Source organism: Narcine bancroftii, chromosome 10, assembly GCF_036971445.1.
Source record: "Narcine bancroftii isolate sNarBan1 chromosome 10, sNarBan1.hap1, whole genome shotgun sequence".
NCBI classification, from domain to species: domain Eukaryota; kingdom Metazoa; phylum Chordata; class Chondrichthyes; order Torpediniformes; family Narcinidae; genus Narcine; species Narcine bancroftii.
The window spans coordinates 44,573,889-44,594,242 of record NC_091478.1 but is presented as its reverse complement, the minus strand read 5'-3'; the positions used below and the strand labels follow the sequence as shown (position 1 = coordinate 44,594,242).

The following is a 20,354-nucleotide window of genomic DNA, read 5'->3' as shown; positions in this document are numbered from 1 at the left end:
GTGATTTATCCTGGCAGATTGATGTTTGTCCTTTAATTGGGATCTAATACATCCCAATGTATCCAATGAAAATTTTCCCAAAAATGATTCTCTATTCACATCTGCATTTTGAGGGGAGATGCAGCTAAATTTTAGCATGCAGAGCTTGGTTTAGGTTCATGTTATGGAGCCATTTTTTGAGGGAAATGCTAAACAGGGATGTGATACCATCATTTGAAAATCCTCCATGAATTAATGAATCGTTGGTTAGCTTTGACTAAAAGCTAACTTTTCCTATGTTTAAACTTTAATGGCTGGGACCTTTCACCTCTCATTAACATTGGAGTATCAGCTGTGATGCAGTTGTCACATTTGACTTTTGAGTCATGATGGTATAGGCTTGTATCCAGATTTAGAGACCCAGGTTGACTGACCATGCACCATATCAAATATGGGCTTTCAGATAAGGTGAATGGAAAAGATCTCTTAGCTCTAATTTGAGAAGGAACATTGTTCTGGTCAAATATGCAAATAAAACAAATTTGCTTTCAAGCTGGCCAGAGCAGCAGAGTTTCCTTGGCACTGATGAGGAGCAGTTTCTGCTTTGGTGTGGATGAACTTGCATTTCAAGTAGAAATTGTGAATGGAGAATCACTGGTGTGTTAGATAATGTTATATTTTATATTGTACATAGATATGTTTTAAAAGGAGATAAATTGTGGCAGTTTTTTTTAGTGTAGGTCACATACGAACACTTCAAAACAGATCTCATTTAAAATGTGAGAGCTCTGCTCAAGCCAGACAGTCCAGGCTCCGGTGTCTTTGCAAAAACTTTGAAGAGTGCCTATAGAGACGTCACAAGTAGGTGTTAATTGCACATGCTGTGGAGTAATGGATTATTGTTTAGGAAATCAACCGATGAACAAACTCAGAAGATTGGGTCTGCACAATATATAAAAATTATATACTGTGATAAAATTTCCGCACAGCCACAGTCTGAATGCAGTTTGCTGTTCGAAAAGGTTCATATTGTTTTGTGTATGTGTGTGTGTGTGTATGTGTGTGTGTGTGTGTGTGTGTGTGTGTGTGTGTGTGTGTGTGTGTGAATATGTGTGTGTGTTTGTGTGTGTGTGAATGTGTGTGAATGCGTATGTGTATGTATGTGTGTGTGTGTGAATATGTGTGTGTGTGAATGTGTATGTGTGTGTGTGGGTGAATATGTGTGTGTGAATGTGTGTGTGTGTGCAAATGTGTGTGTGTATGTGTGTGTGTATGTGTGTGTGTGTGAATATGTGTGTGTGAATGTGTGTGTGAATGTGTGTGTGCGTGAATATGTGTGTGTGTGTATGTGTGTGTGTGTGAATATGTGTGTGTGTTTGTGTGTGTGTGAATGTGTGTGAATGTGTGTGTATGTGTGTGTGTGAATATGTATGTGTGTGAATGTGTATGTGTGTGTGTGGGTGAATATGTGTGTGTGAATGTGTGTGTGTGTGTGCGAATGTGTATGTGTATGTGTGTGTGTATGTGTGTGTGTGTGAATATGTGTGTGTGTGAATGTGTGTGTGTGCGTGAATATGTGTGTGTGTGAATGTGTGTGTGTATGTGTGTGTGTATGTGTGTGTATGTGAATGTGTATGTGAATGTGTGTGTGTGTATGTGTGTGTGTGAATGTGTGTGTGTGTGTGTGTGTGTGTGAATCTGTGTGTGTGAGAGAGAGAGAAAATTCAGTTCTACAGTTCAGCAGCAGCAGCTGGGACTGGAACAGGACAAGCTGGCAAACTGATGGAAAACCCCTTTTTTTTTAGTTCAGCCTGGTCAAAGCCCTTGTCGTACATACAAGAGGAGATGGCTAGCTGTATAATGCTTCACTTGAAATAAGGTAAACAAAAAGGAACTCTGTGGTGACCTGAAAGAAAGAGGGTATCATCTGAAAAACCCTGATGGGGCAAGACACTGAAGAGGCTGATCAGAAGGAATCAGTTGTGGTGTGCAAAAAGCAACATATCTCTCTGAAAATGAACCTGAACCTTCCTGAGTGATAACCATTTACCTTTCAAGTATTAAAGCCTGGTGAAGATTCATAAATGTTAAATTCTGTACACTGTCTGATATCGGTGAACTTGGAGGAGTGAGAAGTGAGATTGGACTGTTGTAATGGAAGATTTTAACCTATTTTAGTTAACCTGTTTTTTCTTAATTTCCAGTGCTTGGTTCTGTAGAGCTGAGAACCCTTTTTATCAGGAAATCTTTCTTCTCGGAGGAGAGTGGCTACCCGCTCCCCCAGAGGTGCACTTGATGAATCTAACTTCTCATCCCAACTAATAGGATGGACTTCCAAAGACGATGGGTTTGGCATGTTGGCCAATACCCTGGCTTTGTTGGGACCAGCTCTACAGAACCAAGAACTGGAAATTAAGAAAAACAGGTTAAAACCTACTACAAGTGTGCAGTCGTTGCCTCGCTTCGGCAGTTGGGACCAGTCCAAGCATTGATAAGTATAGTTGGGAAGGGCTTGCATATTGTAGTGTGAAATCAGCTTTTGAATTTGTAATAAACATTTGTATAATCTGAACTGCTCTCGATGTGTGTGTCTATTTTCTTTCGGTAGTTCAAACACTGTGACCAATCTAAAACGAACAAAGTGAGAGGTACAAGTTTACCCAAGACAACTGTGAATCAAATAACTTTTCTGAACACATTACATAAATGTGCTCTTAGAATTAGAAGGCGTTAAGTTAGGTTAAGTTAAGTTAATAGTAATAAGTTAAAGTTTGATTCTGTTTTCATGCTTAAAGGGAGAATCACAGGTTCCAGTTAAAATTCTTAGTGATATTGGAGCTGCACAGTCTCTGCATTGGAGAATGTTTTAACTCAAGATCAAAAGACTGACAGAGGGGAGACGACTTTGATTAAAGGTGTTGGAGGTGAGGTAGAGGCAATATCTCTTCACAACATAGTGCTGAATTCAGAATTAGTTAAAGGACCTGTTGTAGTAGGAGTAATTTCAAAGTTGCCCATGCAAGGAGTCTCATTGTTATTTGGGAATGATTTAGCAGAAGATAAAGTTGGGTCAGTTTTGAGATTAACAAATGAGCCCAGTAAGGATAATGTTGAGGAGAATTGTGAGAGATATCCTGCATGTGCTGTAACAAGGTCTTTGTCTAAGAAAATGATGAGAGTAGAGGAAAATTCAGTTGATAGAGACTTGCCCAGTGCTTCTGAAATAGTCTTGAAAGAGCAGGTAAATTGTGAGAGTAAGGATTTCTCAGTCAAGGAAAGAATTAATTCATCAACGGGACAGATACAGATCTTATTGGCTTGAGAGACAAAGCAGGAAGTGAACAGGGAGATTAAAGAAATCGCTTGCGGATATTACTTGAAGGGTGAATTGTTAATGAAACCTTATTTAAAGGCAGTGGAGAACAGTCTGCATCAGAGGTGTTAGATGTTGACAGGGTTGAGGAAGTTATGGATCATCAGGTTATGAAAACAGAATCGTGTGAGGGTAACCTTAAAGAAACCATGGTTCCTGTGTGCCTGTCTAACTCAGCAATTTTGGAAAATCAGGAGGAAAAGTTAGGCCATCTTAAGTCACAAGAACAGATGCAGTTGAAAGAAATACTTTTGAAATATGCAAATCTGTTTCCTGATGTGAAAAAAAAGGACATCAGTGATTTATCACGATGTGGATGTTGGAGAAGCAAGTCCCATTAAACAGCACCCATGCAGAATAACTAATAATATATATATCTAATATTATTTTACTATATATATATATAGTAAAATAATATTATTAGACCTTCAAACTCAGCTTAGAGTTCTCTTTGTATTCTGGTACCAAAACCAGATGGAACTGTTAGGCTCTGTACAGATTACTGGAAGGTTAATTCAATAACTAAAAAATCTGTTTATCCTATTCCAAGAATAGATGACTGTATTGATAAAATTGGCAAAGCTAAATTTCTTACTAAGTTGAATTTGTTAAAGGCTTACTGGTGTGTGTCTCTAACTGAGAGAGGAAAGAATATTTTGGCTTTTATAACTCCATCGGTTTACACTAATATAATGAGTTACCTTTTGGCATGAAAAATGCCCCTGCAATATTTCCAAGGATGATTAATTTGGCTATCCAACGGTTGGCATATACAGATATTTATATTGATGACTTGGTCACAAAAAGTGACACATGGGAAGAACACCTGAGGGAATTGGACAAATTGTTTGCCAGATTATCCAAAGCAAATTTAACTGTCAATTTTCCTAAAAATGAATTTGGACATGCTACTGTTATATAATTTTGTCGTGTAGTTGGTCATGGAAAAGTTGCACCATGTCAAGTGAAGGAGAATGCAATTTCTGAGTTTCTGACTCCCAATGGCAAGAAAGCAGTGAGAAGGGTTTTAGGAATGGCAGGAAACTTTGCAGAAATTTTGCTGAAGTTACTCTTCCTTTAACCATATTTTGAAGAAAGGGGAGAAATTTGTTCGAGAGTGTTAGAAAATTTTAGAGATGCTATGCCATTATCCTGTTCTAAAATCTCCTGATTTTGACAGACCATTTATTTTTAGCAGTGGACGCCACTCAGGGGGCAGCAGGTGCAGTTTTGTTACAAAAACAATGAAATTGACCAGTCGGTTGCTAGCTTCTCAAAAGAATTTAATATTCATCAAAGAAATTATAGGTATTGAGAAGGAACTGTTATGTATAATATTTGCTCTGCGGAATTTTGATGTACATCTCGATACCTCTCATGAACCAATTGTGATATTTATTGACCACATTGCTCTGGTGCTTTTGAATAAAAGGAAGAATAAAGACAGAAGATTGTTAAACTGATGTTTAATATTACAAGAATATAATCTGCAAATTAATCATATCAGAGGTACAAATAATGTGATGGCAGATTGTTTGTCAAGATGTTAAAATTGATCATGTATAGAGATATATACTCTCAACATTGGGTTACATTGTTATAACATGTTATATATTGTGTACTGTTAGCACTTAAGTGATTTTAAAGTCAGTTTAGTTATAACTGCATTTTAACTCCTTTGTAGGCAGAAAGTGTGACAGATTATATTATGTTTTATATTGTATATAGATATGTTTTAAAAGGAGATAAATTGTGGCAGTTTTTTTTTAGTGTAGGCCACATACAACACTTCAAAACATCTCAAATAAAATGTGAGAGCTCTGCTCAAGCCAAACAGTCCAGACTCTGGCTGCCTTTGCAGCAACTCTGAAGGATGCCTATAAGAACTTCACAAGTAGGTGTCAATTGGACATGTTGTGGAGTAATGGATTATTGCTTTGGAAAGCAACGGATGAATGGACTCATAAGATTGGGTCCAGTGCCACAGCCTGAGTGCAGTTTGCTACTCTGAGAGGGTCATATGGTTTTCTGTGTGTGTGTGTGTGTGTGGGGGGGGGGGGCGGGGGGGGGGGGGAGAGAGAGAGAGAGAGAGAGAGAGAGAGAGAGAGAGAGAGCTCATTTCTACAGTTCAACAGCAGCAGCAGCTGGGACTGGAACAGGACAAGCTGGCAAGCTTGTGGAAAAGCCCCATTTTGAAGATGGTTTGTTAGTTCTTAGTTTGGCCTAGTCAAAGCCCTTGTCGTCCATACAAGAAGAGATGGCTGGCTGTTTAATATTTCACTTGAAATAAGGGAAATAGAATAGGAACTCTGTGGTGACCTGAACGAAAGAGTTTATCATCTGGAAAATCCTGATGGGGCAAGTTTTTTCAGCAAGACACTGAAGTGGCTGATCAGAAGGAATCAGTTTTGGTTGTCCAATGAGCAACAAATCTCTCTCTGAAAACCAACAAGAACCTTCCTGAGTGGTAACTATTTGCCTTTCAAGCACCAAAGCCTGGTTAAGATTCATAAATGTTAAATTCTGTGCATAGTATAAGAATTGCTTGATACCAGTGAACTTGGTGGTGTGAGAAGTGAGATTGGACTGTAAATCAAAAAACTTTTCTGAACTTATGCACGCATTACATGTATGTGCATTTAGAATTAGAAGGGGGTTAAGTTAGGTTAAGTTAAGTTAATAGTAATAAGTTAAAGTTTGATCCTGTTTTCATGTTTATAGGTAATTAAAAGCAACTTTTATTTAAGTAACCACTTGTCTTGGTGAATGTCTATTGCTGTTGGGTTTTGGGGTTCTCTGGGCTCGTAACAAGTTTGATGGACAATAGTGTGTGCACCCCAAAAGTTCGAAAGTTGACAGTTGTAGAGCAGCTGTAGCCAAATATGAACCTTGGATTTAGCAGCAAGGGCAATGTTGAGTGGTTTTGTAATAGTTGGCAACCTGTTTTGGTGACTTATTGAAAAGTGCATTGGATGTACAAATGGGTTTGATTTCCCTTGTTAAAGAGTGTTCTTTCTGCTTTAAGCTCCAGGTAATGAAACAGGCAGTGTCATCTGGTCATAACCCTGGTGAAATTATTCCAGTTGGCTCTGTTAAGAAGCTGAGGCATTGGTGCTCACTGAACCACATTGTTAAGATGTGGAGAGACCACGTGCTATATTGGATTAGGGAAGAAGTTCATCATTCATACTTTATGATCCTAGTAGGGTTCAAATTCTGCACTGTCTGTAGTGAGTTTGTACATTCTCCCCATGTCTGCGTGGGTTTTCCCCAGGGACTTCAGTTTCCTACCACTGTCTGAAACATACCAGGGGTGGTAGATTAATTGGGTATAATTGGATGGTACGGGCTCGTGGGCTGAAATTGCCTGTAACCGTGATGTATGTCTACATTTTTTTAAACAATGAGTCTCTAATTGGGTTTGTTGTTTAAGAATCTGATGGGAGGGATATTGAATATTCCTGAACCTGCTGGTACGAGTCTTGTGGCACCTCTGCCTTTTTCCTGATGGCATCTATGAGATCAGAGCATGTCCTGGTGGTGTTGATCCTTGATGATTGCTGCTGCTCTCTGACAGTCGAGTTCCATTGAGATTTTCATGATGGTGGGGAGATCTTTGCTTGCGATGTGCTGGGCTGTGTCCATTACCTTTTGCAAGGCTTTCCACCCAGAGATATTTGTGATGCAGCCAGTCAAGTTTCTGATATCATACCAAACCTTCACAAACTCCTGAGGAAGTGGAGGGGCTGACGTGCTTTCTTCACGATAACATTCCTGTGCTGGTCCAGGAAAAGTCCTCCAAAATAGTGACTACCAGAAATTTAAATGTGCTCCCTATGGTGGTGTGAGGTATTACACCACTGTAATAACTGTATGTACTGGCCTGGACCACCCCTTCCTTCCCTATGACCCCTCCCAGGAGATTCCCTAATAAAGGTCCGGACCCAAGACCTTGACCACAGATCACTTCCTGCTCAGATCCAGGCCAGATGCTCTCTGAGCCCTAGCTAATAAAAGCCTTTTGACTCTGATCTACTGCCTCATGGAGTCACTTGATTGCCCATCACTCACCCTCCCACCTCAGATCCCTCAATGATCACTAGATCATACATCTCTTGCTTTCCTCTCCAAAAATCCCTAATCAGCTCCTTGGATTTGGTGACATTAAGTGCGAGATTCCCATCTGCAGCAGTAATTAAACTTCACTTAGCTCAATGGCTCTTGACTTTTTTCTTTCCACTCACATGCCACTTTAAGTAGTCCCTGTGCCATAGGAGCTCTGTGATTATTAAGGGATTGTTTAAGGTGGAAAGAAAAAGTTTAAAAACCACTGTTTTAATTGTACCTAATCGACTCGTTATGTGCACGGTTTCATAACTCCAAAGGAAATGGGCCAATGACAATTTTTCTCAAGTTGAATATTTCAGTAACAATTGGGTCTAGAGCAGTGATTCTCAACCTTCCCTTCCCACTCACAGATCACCTTAAGCAATCCCTTACTAATCACAGAGCACTGATGGCATAGGAATTACTTAAAGTGGCATGTGAGTGGAAAGAAAAAGGTTGAGAACCATTGACTTAGCTGGTTGTGAAGGCCTTTCAGGCATCCTGAGAATATGGAAGAGAGTTTATAATCTCTTTCTAATATTAGGTGTTATAGTATTTCATAATTAATACCTTTATATCACTTATTTGAGTTTTCTTCTCATTTTAAGAATGCCATTGTCACTGACCCCCTTGAAGACCAAGAAGATAAACTGAGGCCTCTGCTGGAAAAGAGACTAGAAGGTATTGTTAGTGAAGCGGCTTTGATGGCAGACTCTTCCTGCACACGTGACCAACACCGTGAGCACATAATAACGGAGTGCAATGCAGTGCGCCAGGCACTTCAAGATCTACTACTGGAATATATGAATAACGTGAGTTATTATATTCTCTTCTTTGTTAATTTTATAAAATGATTATGCTTGTTGGAATTGTATTTATTTTTATTAGTCACGACGTTCAGTTATATTTTGAGGAATATGAAAATTACAGCTGTTTATTGAAGCTACTGTTCAAAGATATATCAACTAATCCTGAGACAAGTAATAGCCCTTCAGTGATTAGTCACTTTAATTGAGAGCAATGGAATATATTCTCCACTGACTCTGCAAAACTAATCCATGACATTAGTCTATGATGTGAGACCGTGACATGTGCTGTGATGAGTTGCAGTGGTATTTTCTTCGTGGGGAATGCCACCAAGGCTTGTTGCTTGGGGATTCCGAGCTCTGTGGCCTGCAAACAGAGTAGTCCACATCAAAATTTTTGGCCCTTCCAACGAAAAGGAAGTAAAACAAGAAAATTATAATTTCAAGGACCTGGTCCTGCAAATTGTCTCATTTATGAAATTCGATTCTTCCAAAGCTCATCCATTAAACAGTCTAAGGACAGCTGTTTCCAAAATTCTTTGCTTGTAAAGTTGACAGAGGAGTAGTCAGAAAATTATTGTATTGACAAATGTTGCTGAGGTTTCGAGTGTCAAATGATCACAAGCCAGTCTATTGGTAGGAAATAACAGGGAGAAGGCTATGCATGTAAGTGAAACGAGGAGATTAGCTTGGAAATGAGCTGTTAGCAAATCCCTGTGAATGGTTCGGAGTGTGTTGAATCCCAGGTCTGAAAGGAATATGTACGTATTCCTGTGGGATACTAAACATGTGAACTTATCGAATCAAAATGCTGATTAAATTTGTTGCTGCACTGTCTGTGAGGTTACCTTACTAACTGTTAAACACTTAACCCAGTTGCAATTAATTGGGATAATTGGTGCCACTGTGGCTGGCATCCTGGAGAGATGGCAGATGGCATCATTACTGCAGCTGTGGAGATTGAATTCAAGCTGCAGTGAGTATCACTACAGTGTATGAAATGGTGGATGATATCATGAAAATGATTAGACTTATTTGCCCATACGCACTCTGGCTCATTTTTTATCTGTCTTAATGAGGACTGGGACTAAGTGAGACATGTTTTTGATACTTTGAGGTCTGCAATGAAAACAAACTCGCTTTGAATGAAGGTTGTCTTCAAGAGAGGAAGCAGCAGGACCCTGCTACAAGCAGCCTGGAGGAAAGTTGGAGAGGCCTTCGGAAATAGCGCTTGAGCTGTGCTGCCCATTTGTCAGAGGAATACATTGGAGCCTGCGCATTAAAGCTACTTGACTAAGAGTCAAAAATTGGGTGTCGAAAAAGTTCATTAGCTTCCTACGTGGAAAAGGAAACGTGAGCTATTGAGTTCATTCATTTACAAGACGTGGATGTCGCTCGCAAGGCCTTGTGAATTGTTTATTCACCACTAACTTCTCCTGAAACAAAGGAGTAGTTTTGTGTCTTAGTGGGTCCGGGGTCACAGAAAGGCTGGACATGGTGAAGAGGGCAGATTTCCCCTCGGTGATGGGCATTAATCCTCCACCTAGCTTTCTCCCGCAATCAGAGGGCCACCATCATTGAGATTAGCTTTTGTTTTAATGACAGGTTCATTTAATTAATTGAACTTCCCTGTTGGCCATGATGGAATCTGAGTTTGTGTCAATGCCCCGGACCACCAGTTTCTTGACCTTGCAAATTTCTTGCATGTGGTGATGTGATGGCTGAAGATTGGCGAAGGTTTAACAAAGGCCAGATACCTGTTTAAATGGCATGAAGGGTTCTGCCACAACCAGCCTTTCAGGCAGTAAGTGGAAGACTGTTTCACTCTGAATTTCACTTCACATAGTAGGAGGACAAGTGAGAAATTGAAGAGGAGAACAAAATGTGAAATATTAGATATAATAAAAGCAGAGGGAATATTATAAGATGTTAAATTATAAGTAGATATATCTTTGGCTTGGCTTCGTGGACGAAGATTTATGGAGGGGGTAAATGTCCACGTCAGCTCCAGGCTCGTTTGTGGCTGACAAGTACGATGCGGGACAGGCAGACACGGTTGCAGGGGAAAATTGGTGGGTTGGGGTTGGGTGTTGGGTTTTTACTCCTTTGCCTTTTGTCAGTGAGGTGGGCTCTGCGGTCTTCTTCAAAGGAGGTTGCTGCCCGCCAAACTGTGAGGCGCCAAGATGCACGGTTTGAGGCGATATCAGCCCACTGGCAGTGGTCAATGTGGCAGGCACCAAGAGATTTCTTTAGGCAGTCCTTGTACCTTTTCTTTGGTGCACCTCTGTCACGGTGGCCAGTGGAGAGCTCGCCATAGAACACGATCTTGGGAAGGCGATGGTCCTCCATTCTGGAGACGTGACCCACCCAGCGCAGCTGGATCTTCAGCAGCGTGGACTCGATGCTGTCGACCTCTGCCATCTCGAGTACTTCGACGTTAGGGATGAAAGCGCTCCAATGAATGTTGAGGATGGAGCGGAGACAACGCTGGTGGAAGCGTTCTAGGAGCCGTAGGTGATGCCGGTAGAGGACCCATGATTCGGAGCCGAACAGGAGTGTGGGTATGACAACGGCTCTGTATACGCTTGTCACTGTGAAGATAAATAGATGCTTTAAGCTGATGACAGAAACACCAATGTTTTGATTATTATTTTTGTGTTCCCTATGAATCTAGGCCTGATGCTTGAGGTCTGGAAGATTGCTAATATGGTACCATTAAAATGGAAGAAAGGGGTAGATCAGCAAGTTAGACCGCAGCCCACCTTACATTGGCCATGGACACATTTTCAGTAAACGTTCTGAGGGACATTTTAAATCATGGTTTAGAAAGATGTTTATTAATCACGGACCGCGTGCATCAATTTGTGCAGGGAATGTTGTGTGACCAAATTGATTGATATTTCCTGAAGCAGTGCTGTATTTGATGTGATCGATGGAGGTTTTGGTGAGGTGTTTGACAAGGTCCCACATGATCAGTGAGACAAAAATTTCTTGAGTACAAAGAGAGTGAAACGATGAATCCAAAACTGCCTTGCTATCGGGAATCAAAATAATCCTCAACTAGGATTGCCTTACATTCAGCATTAAATCCTCTGCTTTAGACTTAACCTAAGAGGCAATGATAAAGTGTTTTGTAAATGATACAAAATTGATTGTGATTTTCAGTGATGAATAAAGTTATAAACTGAAGGAAGTCACCCAAAGGTTGATTAGGGCACCAGCAAAACAGCAAATGGAATGCAGTGGAAAGAAATTGAGTTAGTGAGCTTCTAAAGGATGAACAAAGCAAGAGAATACACAAGAAATGGTCAGGTGTTGAGAAGTGATGATGATGTGCTGTCCTTGTGTCCATGAAAGTAACCACACATCAGGAGAACTGATCTCAGGTCTCCACAGGTTTCCTAACCTCACCAATTTGCCAAGACCCAAACAACTCCATGAGAAGCTCAAAGCCCCTGGTGCAGGTTGGCTCTGTGGTTAAGGAGGCGTATGGTGCATTGGCCTTCATTAATCATGGAATTCAACTAAGGAGCCGAAAGGTAAAGTTGCAGCTACAAAAGTTTCCGGCCAGATCCCACTTGGAGTACTGTGCGTAGTTCTGGTCATCTCACTACCGGAAGGATGTGGAAACCATAGAAAGGGTGCAGAGGAGATTTACAAGGATGTTGCCTGGTTTAGGGATCAGGTCTTATGAAAACAGGTTGAATGGCAGAGGATGAGAAGTGTCCTGATGGAGGTATATAAGATGAGGAGAGACATTGATCATGTAAATAGTCAGATGCTTTTTCCCAGGCCGAAATGGTTGCCACAAGAGGATTGTTACGCAGAGGTGGGTGCATGGACTAGTTGTGGAGGTGGTTGCATTAGGGCCCTTTGCGACCTTTGGATAGCTGCATGAGCTTAGAAAAATAGAAGGCTTTGGGAAAGCCTAGTAATTTCTAAGGTAGAGACACATTCAGCACAACTTTGTGGGCCAAAGGGCCTGTATTGTGCTGTCAGTTTTCTATGTTCTAACTCATTAATGATGTTTGGGCTTCATGAGTCTGGAGTTTAAATGGCTGGTCAGCGGAATTCATTGATAAATAAGTTACTGTGAAATATAGTGTTAATGAGCTGAGGCAGAAGAATTTAAGTTTTACCTCCTTTACCCGAAGACGTTAGTTTTTTCCAATGGAATTTGATACGAAGGTCTATTATTTTAAATCAATATTGTACTCAGGAAGATATCTATTTAACCAATTATTTTTTCATATGGATAAAGTATTGTTGCATTGAGGTCAATGTTCTTCCGTAACTTGTTATATGGTTCCTCAAGTTAACAATTATAATTTTGCAGCATCACATTACAGTGTATCTAGGTGCTTATGATGTTGGACAATTGCTAAATATTGTACTGTCACAGAATGCACACTTACATCCTCAGGTCAATGTCGTCGAGCCTTGCTACCAATCATGTTATGTTTGAGGCAAATAATACAATTAAAGCTGAAGTTAAACTCTGCACACCTTTGGCTCAGAATTGATCATCATTTCTTAGTACATTTTTTACATATTTTGGTTGCATGGGATGAGATTGAAATGCAGACGAGGATCTTTCAAATATAATTTACCTTTTGAAGAAGAATGCAAGGTTTAAAATTTGCCCAGATTTAATTGGAGCATGATACAGTTTGAACCTCTTTAATCCGGCGACGTCGGGACTTGGCCATTGCCAGATCACAGAAAGTTCCAGAAAACAGAAATTGACCCCAAAAAGGCAGAACAAAGCTTAAAACAGGAAATAATACCACAGGGCAGTAGCACAGTTAGCGAAGCGGTTAGCCTTTACAGCGCCAGTGATCGGGACCGGGGTTCGAGTCCTGCAATGTCTGTAAGGAGTTTATACTAACGGCCCCAGATTCAAAATGTGCCAGACTGCGAGTGTTGCCGGAGCACAGAGCACAGAGTGCTGGATAACTTGTATTTCGGATTGGTGGAGGAGCAGACCCAATGAGAACTAGATAAAACAGCTTAGAAGTTTTCTGGCTTTAGGAGCTCCAATTCTTTCTCAAGATCTTGCATTAATTTCTTTTGAATGAGTTTCAACTGCAATGACAGCATCTGATTGTATCCACTCTCCTCTGCTCTGTGCTTGCTCCAAATGCATTTGCTGGCCAGTTGTATTTCAGTACTTAAAAAATGATTACCAGCAAAGACACAAGGTGAACACAGAGAGGGAATCTGGGTGAACAGAGCTAGGCAGTATATTTTGGCACGTGGACTCCATTGGCGCCATTCAGGAAGTTGTACAACAGCACATGATGACTGGCTTGGCAAAGTATTTCCATGTTGCCCTGGTGATTACATATCATTTGAAGGAAATGAAGCTGATTATCACCTTGCACATATGTTCTGATGAAACCGTACTGAGTTAATTGCAAGCCAATAGAACTTTTATGCAAGGAAATTTGCGAATTACAGGAGTAAGTATTTGCACTTGCCATCTGTGAGTCCTTCAGGTGAGCATTGTGACTGGGAGAGAAATTTTGGCAGTCTTGGTCTGACATTTTTCCTGCCCTTAATCAATTGTACATCAATGGGATTTGTTGACTGAGTGGAGCGGATTTATTTTGTTCCTCAGCGACCCCTCAAATTCTACAGTACGTCTGTGCAGAAAAAATGTACTTTTGTGACTGGACTGGACTGCAGCAGGTACAGAAAGAATAATTCATTTGATAGAAACTAGCATGCAGCTGTGCTCTTGAACTCAACAGCTGCACAAGATCTTTACTTGAGCAAGCAGACCCTTAGGCCAAAGAACAATGCATCATTGTCGCCCTCAAGCACTGCCCTGCCTGATCCTTCAATCCAACATTGTTAGTCCTCATTTGGGGTCAGATCGCTCCCTCAGCTCCTCCCTTACTCTCACCAAATTTAGCACCTACCCTGTGCCAGTCCTAGTAATCAAATGTAAAACCATTTGCTTCGTGCGGCTGAATATATCCAATTCATTTTAGCTTCAAGTAATATCTTGGCCAGACCTCACAGATCAAAACTTTATTGCATTAGATTATGGCAGAATGAAGTAGAATGACTGTTTTCATTGCAGTACAGAAGAATGAGAGGGGATCCTTTAAACTAGAATGGTTGGGGGGAGGGAACAAAATAGTATAGAGCAGTAAGGAGAAGGTTAGAATGCAAACAAAGAAAGTTTGTAGTAAGTATTTGAATATGGATGGGCAGGTGATAGAGAAGGGAAATGCTCTGGAAGAAGATGAAGGGCAATTGGCAGGAAAAGTAAATAATGTTGTTATTAAAGATGAGGGAAAACAGGGATTAAAAATTGGGAAATCTCTGAAATTCATATATTTTAATGCCAGGAGTATTGTAAAAAAGGTGGATGAGCTGAAGGTGTGGATTGATACTTGGAAGTATGATGTGGTAGCGATTAGTGAGACATGGTTGCAGGAGGGATGTGATTGACAACTGAATATCCCTTGGGTTTCGTTGATTTAGGTGTGATAGAGTCGGAGGGGCAAGAGGAGGTGGGGTTGCATTGCTTGTCAGGGAAAATATTACAGCGGTGCCTAGGAAGGATAGATTAGAGGGCACATCCACGGAGGCTATTTGGGTGGAACTGAGGAGTAGGAAAGGAGAGGTTACACTTGTAGGGGTGTATTATAGACCACCCGGAGGGGACCGAGACCTAGAGGAGCAAATCTGTAGGGAGATAGTAGATATTTGTGATAAGCACAGGGTTGTAATTATGGGAGATTTTAATTTTCCACATATAGATTGGGAAACACATTCTGTGAAAGGACTGGATGGGTTAGAGTTTGTGAAATGTGTGCAAGATAGTTTTTTACAACAATATGTAGAGGTGCCGACCAGAGAAGGAGCAGTGTTAGATGTACTGTTGGCAAATGGGATGGGTCAAGTGACGGAGGTTAGTGTTGGCGAGAACTTCGGGTCCAGTGATCATAATGCCATCAGCTTCAATGTCATTATGGAAAGAAAGAAGTCAGGGCCAAGGGTTGAGGTTTTTGATTGGGGAAAAGCTAGATTTGAGGAGATGCGAAAGGACTTGCAGGGTGTGCATTGGGACAGTTTGTTTTATGGGCAGGATGTAGTAGAGAGATGGAAGTCTTTTAAAGATCAGATTTTGAGAGTGCAAAAGCTTTATGTTCCTGTTAGGTTAAAAGGAGGGGCAAAAGGTTTGAGAGAGCCGTGGTTTTCAAGGAATATTGGAAACTTGATTCGAAGAAAAAGGGAGGCGTACATTAGATATAAGAAGCATAGAGTTAAGGAGATGTTTGAAAGATACATTGAATGTAAGAGGAATCTTAAGAGAGGAATTAGGAAAGCTAAAAGAAGGTACGAGGAAACTATGGCAAGCAGGGTGAAAACTAATCCAAAAGAGTTCTACAAATATGTTAATGGTAAGAGGAAAGCTAGAGACAAAATTGGTCCCTTAGAAAATCAGAGTGGAAAACTGTGTGTGGAGCCTAGAGAAATGGGGGAGATATTGAACAGTTTATTTTCTTCGGTATTCACTAAGGAGAAGGATATTGGGAGATGTGAGATAAAAAAATGCAAATTGGGTAAATATGGGGAATATAGAGATTACAAAAGGTGTAGTTTTAAGGCTTTTGAAGAATATAAAGGTGGATAAGTCTCCGGGACCAGACGGGATCTTCCCCAGGACATTGAGAGAAGTGAAGGAGGAAATAGCAGAGGCTCTGGCGGTAATTTTCCAAATGTCATTAGATATGGGGATAGTGCCGGAGGATTGGCGCATTGCACATGTGGTTCCGTTATTTAAAAAGGGTTCAAGGAGGAAGCCTGGCAACTATCGGCCTGTAAGTTTGACATCTGTGGTAGGTAAATTAATGGAGAAAATTCTTAGAGATAGTACTTATAAACATCTGGATAGACAGGGTCTGATCAGGAGCACTCAACATGGATTTTTGGGAGGAAGGTCACGTTTGACCAATCTGATTGAATTTTTTGAAGAGGTGACTAGGAATGTGTATGAGGGTAGCGCAGTGGATGTTGTCTATATGGACTTCAGTAAGGCCTTCGATAAGGTACCACATGGAAGGTTAGTTAGGAAGGTGCAGTCTTTAGGTATAAGTTTTGAGATAGTCAAATGGATTGAACATTGGCTGAAAGGGAGAGGCCAGAGAGTGGTAGTGGATAATTGTCTGTCAGGTTGGAGGCCGGTGACCAGTGGTGTGCCTCAAGGATCTGTATTGGGCCCATTGTTGTTCGTTATTTACATTAATGATCTAGATGATGGGGTGGTGAATTGGATTAATAAATATGCAGACGATACTAAGATAGGTGGAATAGTGGATAATGAAGAAGGTTTTCAAGGATTGCAGAGGGATTTGGGCTGCTTAGAAAAGTGGGCTGAAAAATGGCAGATGGAATTTAATGCTGATAAGTGTGAGGTGCTTCATTTTGATAAGAAGAATCAGAATAGGACATATGTGGTAAATGGGAGAGCATTGAGGAATACAGAAGAGCAGAAAGATTTAGGAGTAACGGTACATCATTCCCTGAAGGTAGAAACTCACGTGAATAGCGTGGTGAAGAAGGCTTTTAGTATGCTGGCCTTTATCAATCATTGCATGGAATATAGGAGTTGGGAGGTGATGTTGAGATTGTATGGTTGATTGTTGGTGCGGCCTAATTTGGAGTTCTGTGTGCAGTTCTGGTCGCCTAATTATAGGAAGGATATAAACAGAGTGGAGAGAGTGCAGAGAAGGTTTACCAGAATGTTACCTGGGTTTAAGCATCTAGAGTATAGGGAGAGATTGGACAGATTAGGTCTTTATTCTTTGGAGCGTAGAAGGTTGAGAGGGGATTTGATAGAAGTATTTAAGATTATGAAAGGGATAGACAGAGTGGATGTGGATAGACTATTTCCGTTAAGAGGAGGAAAGATTAAAACAAGAGGACATGAGTTAAGAATTAAGGGGCAGAGGTTTAGAGGTAACATGATGGGGAACTTCTTTACTCAGAGAGTGGTAGCCGTGTGGAATGAGCTTCCGGGAGAAATAGTGGCGGCGGAGTCAATTGTATTATTTAAGAAAAGGTTGGACAGGTATATGGATGAGAAGAAGATGGAGGGTTATGGGCATTGTGCAGGGAGGTGGGACTAGAAAGGGGTGTTTGGTTCGGTGCGGACTAGAAGGACCTAATGGCCTGTTTCCATGCTGTAATTGTTATGTTTTATGTTTATGTTTATCTCAAAGAAACATTTCAAATGCTGAAAGGATTGGACAGAGTAGATGTGAATAAGATGTTTTCCTTGGTGCGTGAGTTCCAGGAGAAGAGGGCACAGAATTAGAGGGTACCCATTTAAAACAGAGATAAGGAGAAATTTCTTTAGCTGGAGGGTCATCGATTTGTGGAATTTGTTGCCACATACAGCCATGGAGGCCCCATCATTGGGGGAGTTTAAGGGGGAGATTGATAAGTATCTAAATAGTTAGGGTATCAAGGGATATGGGGAAAAGGCTGGAATTTGGAACTAGTGTGAGAACATTTTAGCTCAGGGTGGAGTTGTGGGGCCAAATGGCCTACTTCTGTTCCTTTATCTTGTGATCTTGTGAACTCCTGACGTTGGATTTAATAGAATATTAAAGGATCGACCATACATGACTCTGAAGGAATGGAAAGTTCTGGCCATTTTTCAAGGAATATTTGCCTGTCACATTGAGTCTCTATGAATTATTTCAAGTCCAAAATGAAAAATAGATTCTTAATACTTTATACAGATAAATTACTCCTCAATTCCTTCACTTCCATTTTCTGCCTATCTCCTTGTAGCTATTTTTCCCACAACAAATCCACTTTTCACAATCTGTGTGTGAGACCTGATGCTGGATTAGAGACCAGTTTCTGAATCATTATCCGGTAAAATATGGGATTGTGTCGCACAGCTCCGCTTAGCCTCAACCATCGTTTGGAGATTCAGGCTCTCATGAGGGGGAGCCGGAATACCAATGAGCTGGATATTCAGCGCTCATGATATCATCAAGAAGATGAGGCAGGTATTTTGGCTGACGACGACTTCTAAACTGAACTGTCGATTTATTAAATTTAATGTTTGTAACAAATTGTCAAACAATTAAATTTAACCATATAACCATATAACCACTTACAGCACAGAACAGGCCAGTTCGGCCCTACTAGTCCATGCCGTAATAAATCCCCACCCTCCTAGTCCCACTGACTAGCATCCGATCCATACCCCTCCAGTCCTCTCCTCTCCATGTAACTATCCAGTCTTTCCTTAAATGTAATCAATGATCCCGCCTCAACCATGTCTGCCGGAAGCTCATTCCACATCCCTACCACCCTTTGCTTAAAGAAATTTCCCCTCATGTTCCCCTTATAATTTTCCCCTTCAATCTTAAATCATGCCCTCTAGTTTGAATCTCCCCCACTCTTAATTGAAAAAGCTTATCCACATTTACTCTGTCTGTCCCTTTTAAAATCTTAAACACCTCTATCAAGTCCCCCCTCAATCTTCTACGCTCCAGAGAAAAAAGCCCTAGTCTGCACAACCTTTCCCTGTAACTCAAACCTTGAAATCCTATCAACATTCTCGTGAAACTTCTCTTCACTCTCTCTATTTTATTTATATCTTTCCTATAATTTGGTGACCAAAACTGTACACAGTACTCCAAATTTGGCCTCACCAATGCCTTGTACAATTTCATCATAACCTCCCTACTCTTGAATTCAACACTCTGATTTATGAAGGCCAACATTCCAAATGCCTTCTTCACCACACCATCTACCTGAGTATCAGCCTTGAGGGTACTATTTACCATAACTCCTAAATCCCTTTGTTGCTCTGCACATCTCAATAGCCTACCATTTAATGCATATGACCTATTTAGATTTGCCTTTCCAAAATGTAACACCTCACACTTATCTGTATTAAATTCCATCAGCCATTTCTCAGCCCACACCTCCAACCTTCCTAAATCACCTTTTAATCTACGGTAATCTTCTTCACTGTCTACAACACCACCAATCTTTGTATCATCTGCAAACTTGCTTATCCAATTCTCCACCCCTACTTCCAGATCGTTAATATATATAACAAACAATAGTGGACCCAGGACCGATCCCTGAGGAACTCTACTAGTCACCGGCCTCCAATTGGACAAACAATTTTCTACCACTACTCTCTGACACCTCCCATCCAACCATTGCTGAATCCATTTCACTACCTCCTTATTTATACCTAATGCCTCCACCTTTTTTCCTAACCTCCTGTGGGGAACTTTGTCAAAAGCTTTACTAAAGTCTAAATAGACAATATCCACAGCTTTCCCTTCATCAGCCTTTTTTGTAACCACCTCAAAAAACTCAATCAGGTTTGTCAAGCATAATCTACCCCATGACAAAACCATGCTGATTACTCCCTATCAATCCTTGTACCTCCAAATATTTGTAAATACCATCCCTCAGAACATTTTCCATCAACTTGCCCACCACAGACATCAGACTCACAGGCCTATAATTCCCAGGTTTACATTTGGACCCTTTCTTAAACAGCAGAACCACATGCGCAACCCTCCAATCTTTTGGCACTACCCTCGTGGCCAGTGACATCCTAAATATCTCTGTTAATGGCCCCACTATCTGTCACAAGCCTCCCTGAGTGTCCTAGGGAATATTTTGTCCAGACCTGGAGATTTATCCATCTTCATCTTTTTCAACACAGCCATCACTACCTCCTCGGTTATCCTTATATGCTTCATGACCTCCCCACTATTTTTCTTTACTTCAACTGGTTCATTATGTTTTTCCCTGGTGAATACCGAGGCAAAGAAATCATTCAAAATTTCCCCCATTTCCTCTGACTTCTCATTCCACCTACCCTCGCTCTACAAAGGGTCCAATTTTATTCCTCACTAATCTTTTACTTTTAATGTACTTATAGAAACCCTTTGGATTTATTTTTATTCTGTCTGCCAAAGCCTCTTCATGCCTTTTTTTGGCCTTTCTAATTTCTTTCTTAAGATTCCTTCAACCCTCCTTGTCATCCTCCTTCAAATTCTCAGCTCCCTGCTCTTTATACCTGT

The 20,354-nt window shown here is 40.8% G+C and overlaps 1 protein-coding gene across 16 annotated transcripts in view; it reads left to right on the top strand.

Annotated features, from left to right (window-relative positions):
• LOC138744504 (catenin alpha-3-like) overlaps window positions 1-20,354 on the top strand; it is a 1,801,283-nt gene that overhangs the window by 336,411 nt on the left and 1,444,518 nt on the right. For all 16 annotated transcript variants that reach the window (XM_069900796.1, XM_069900799.1, XM_069900809.1 and 13 more), the window contains one exon: window positions 8,068-8,271. In XM_069900796.1, coding sequence (XP_069756897.1) covers window positions 8,068-8,271 — 204 coding nt within the window. The remainder of the gene's footprint in view (window positions 1-8,067; window positions 8,272-20,354) is intronic.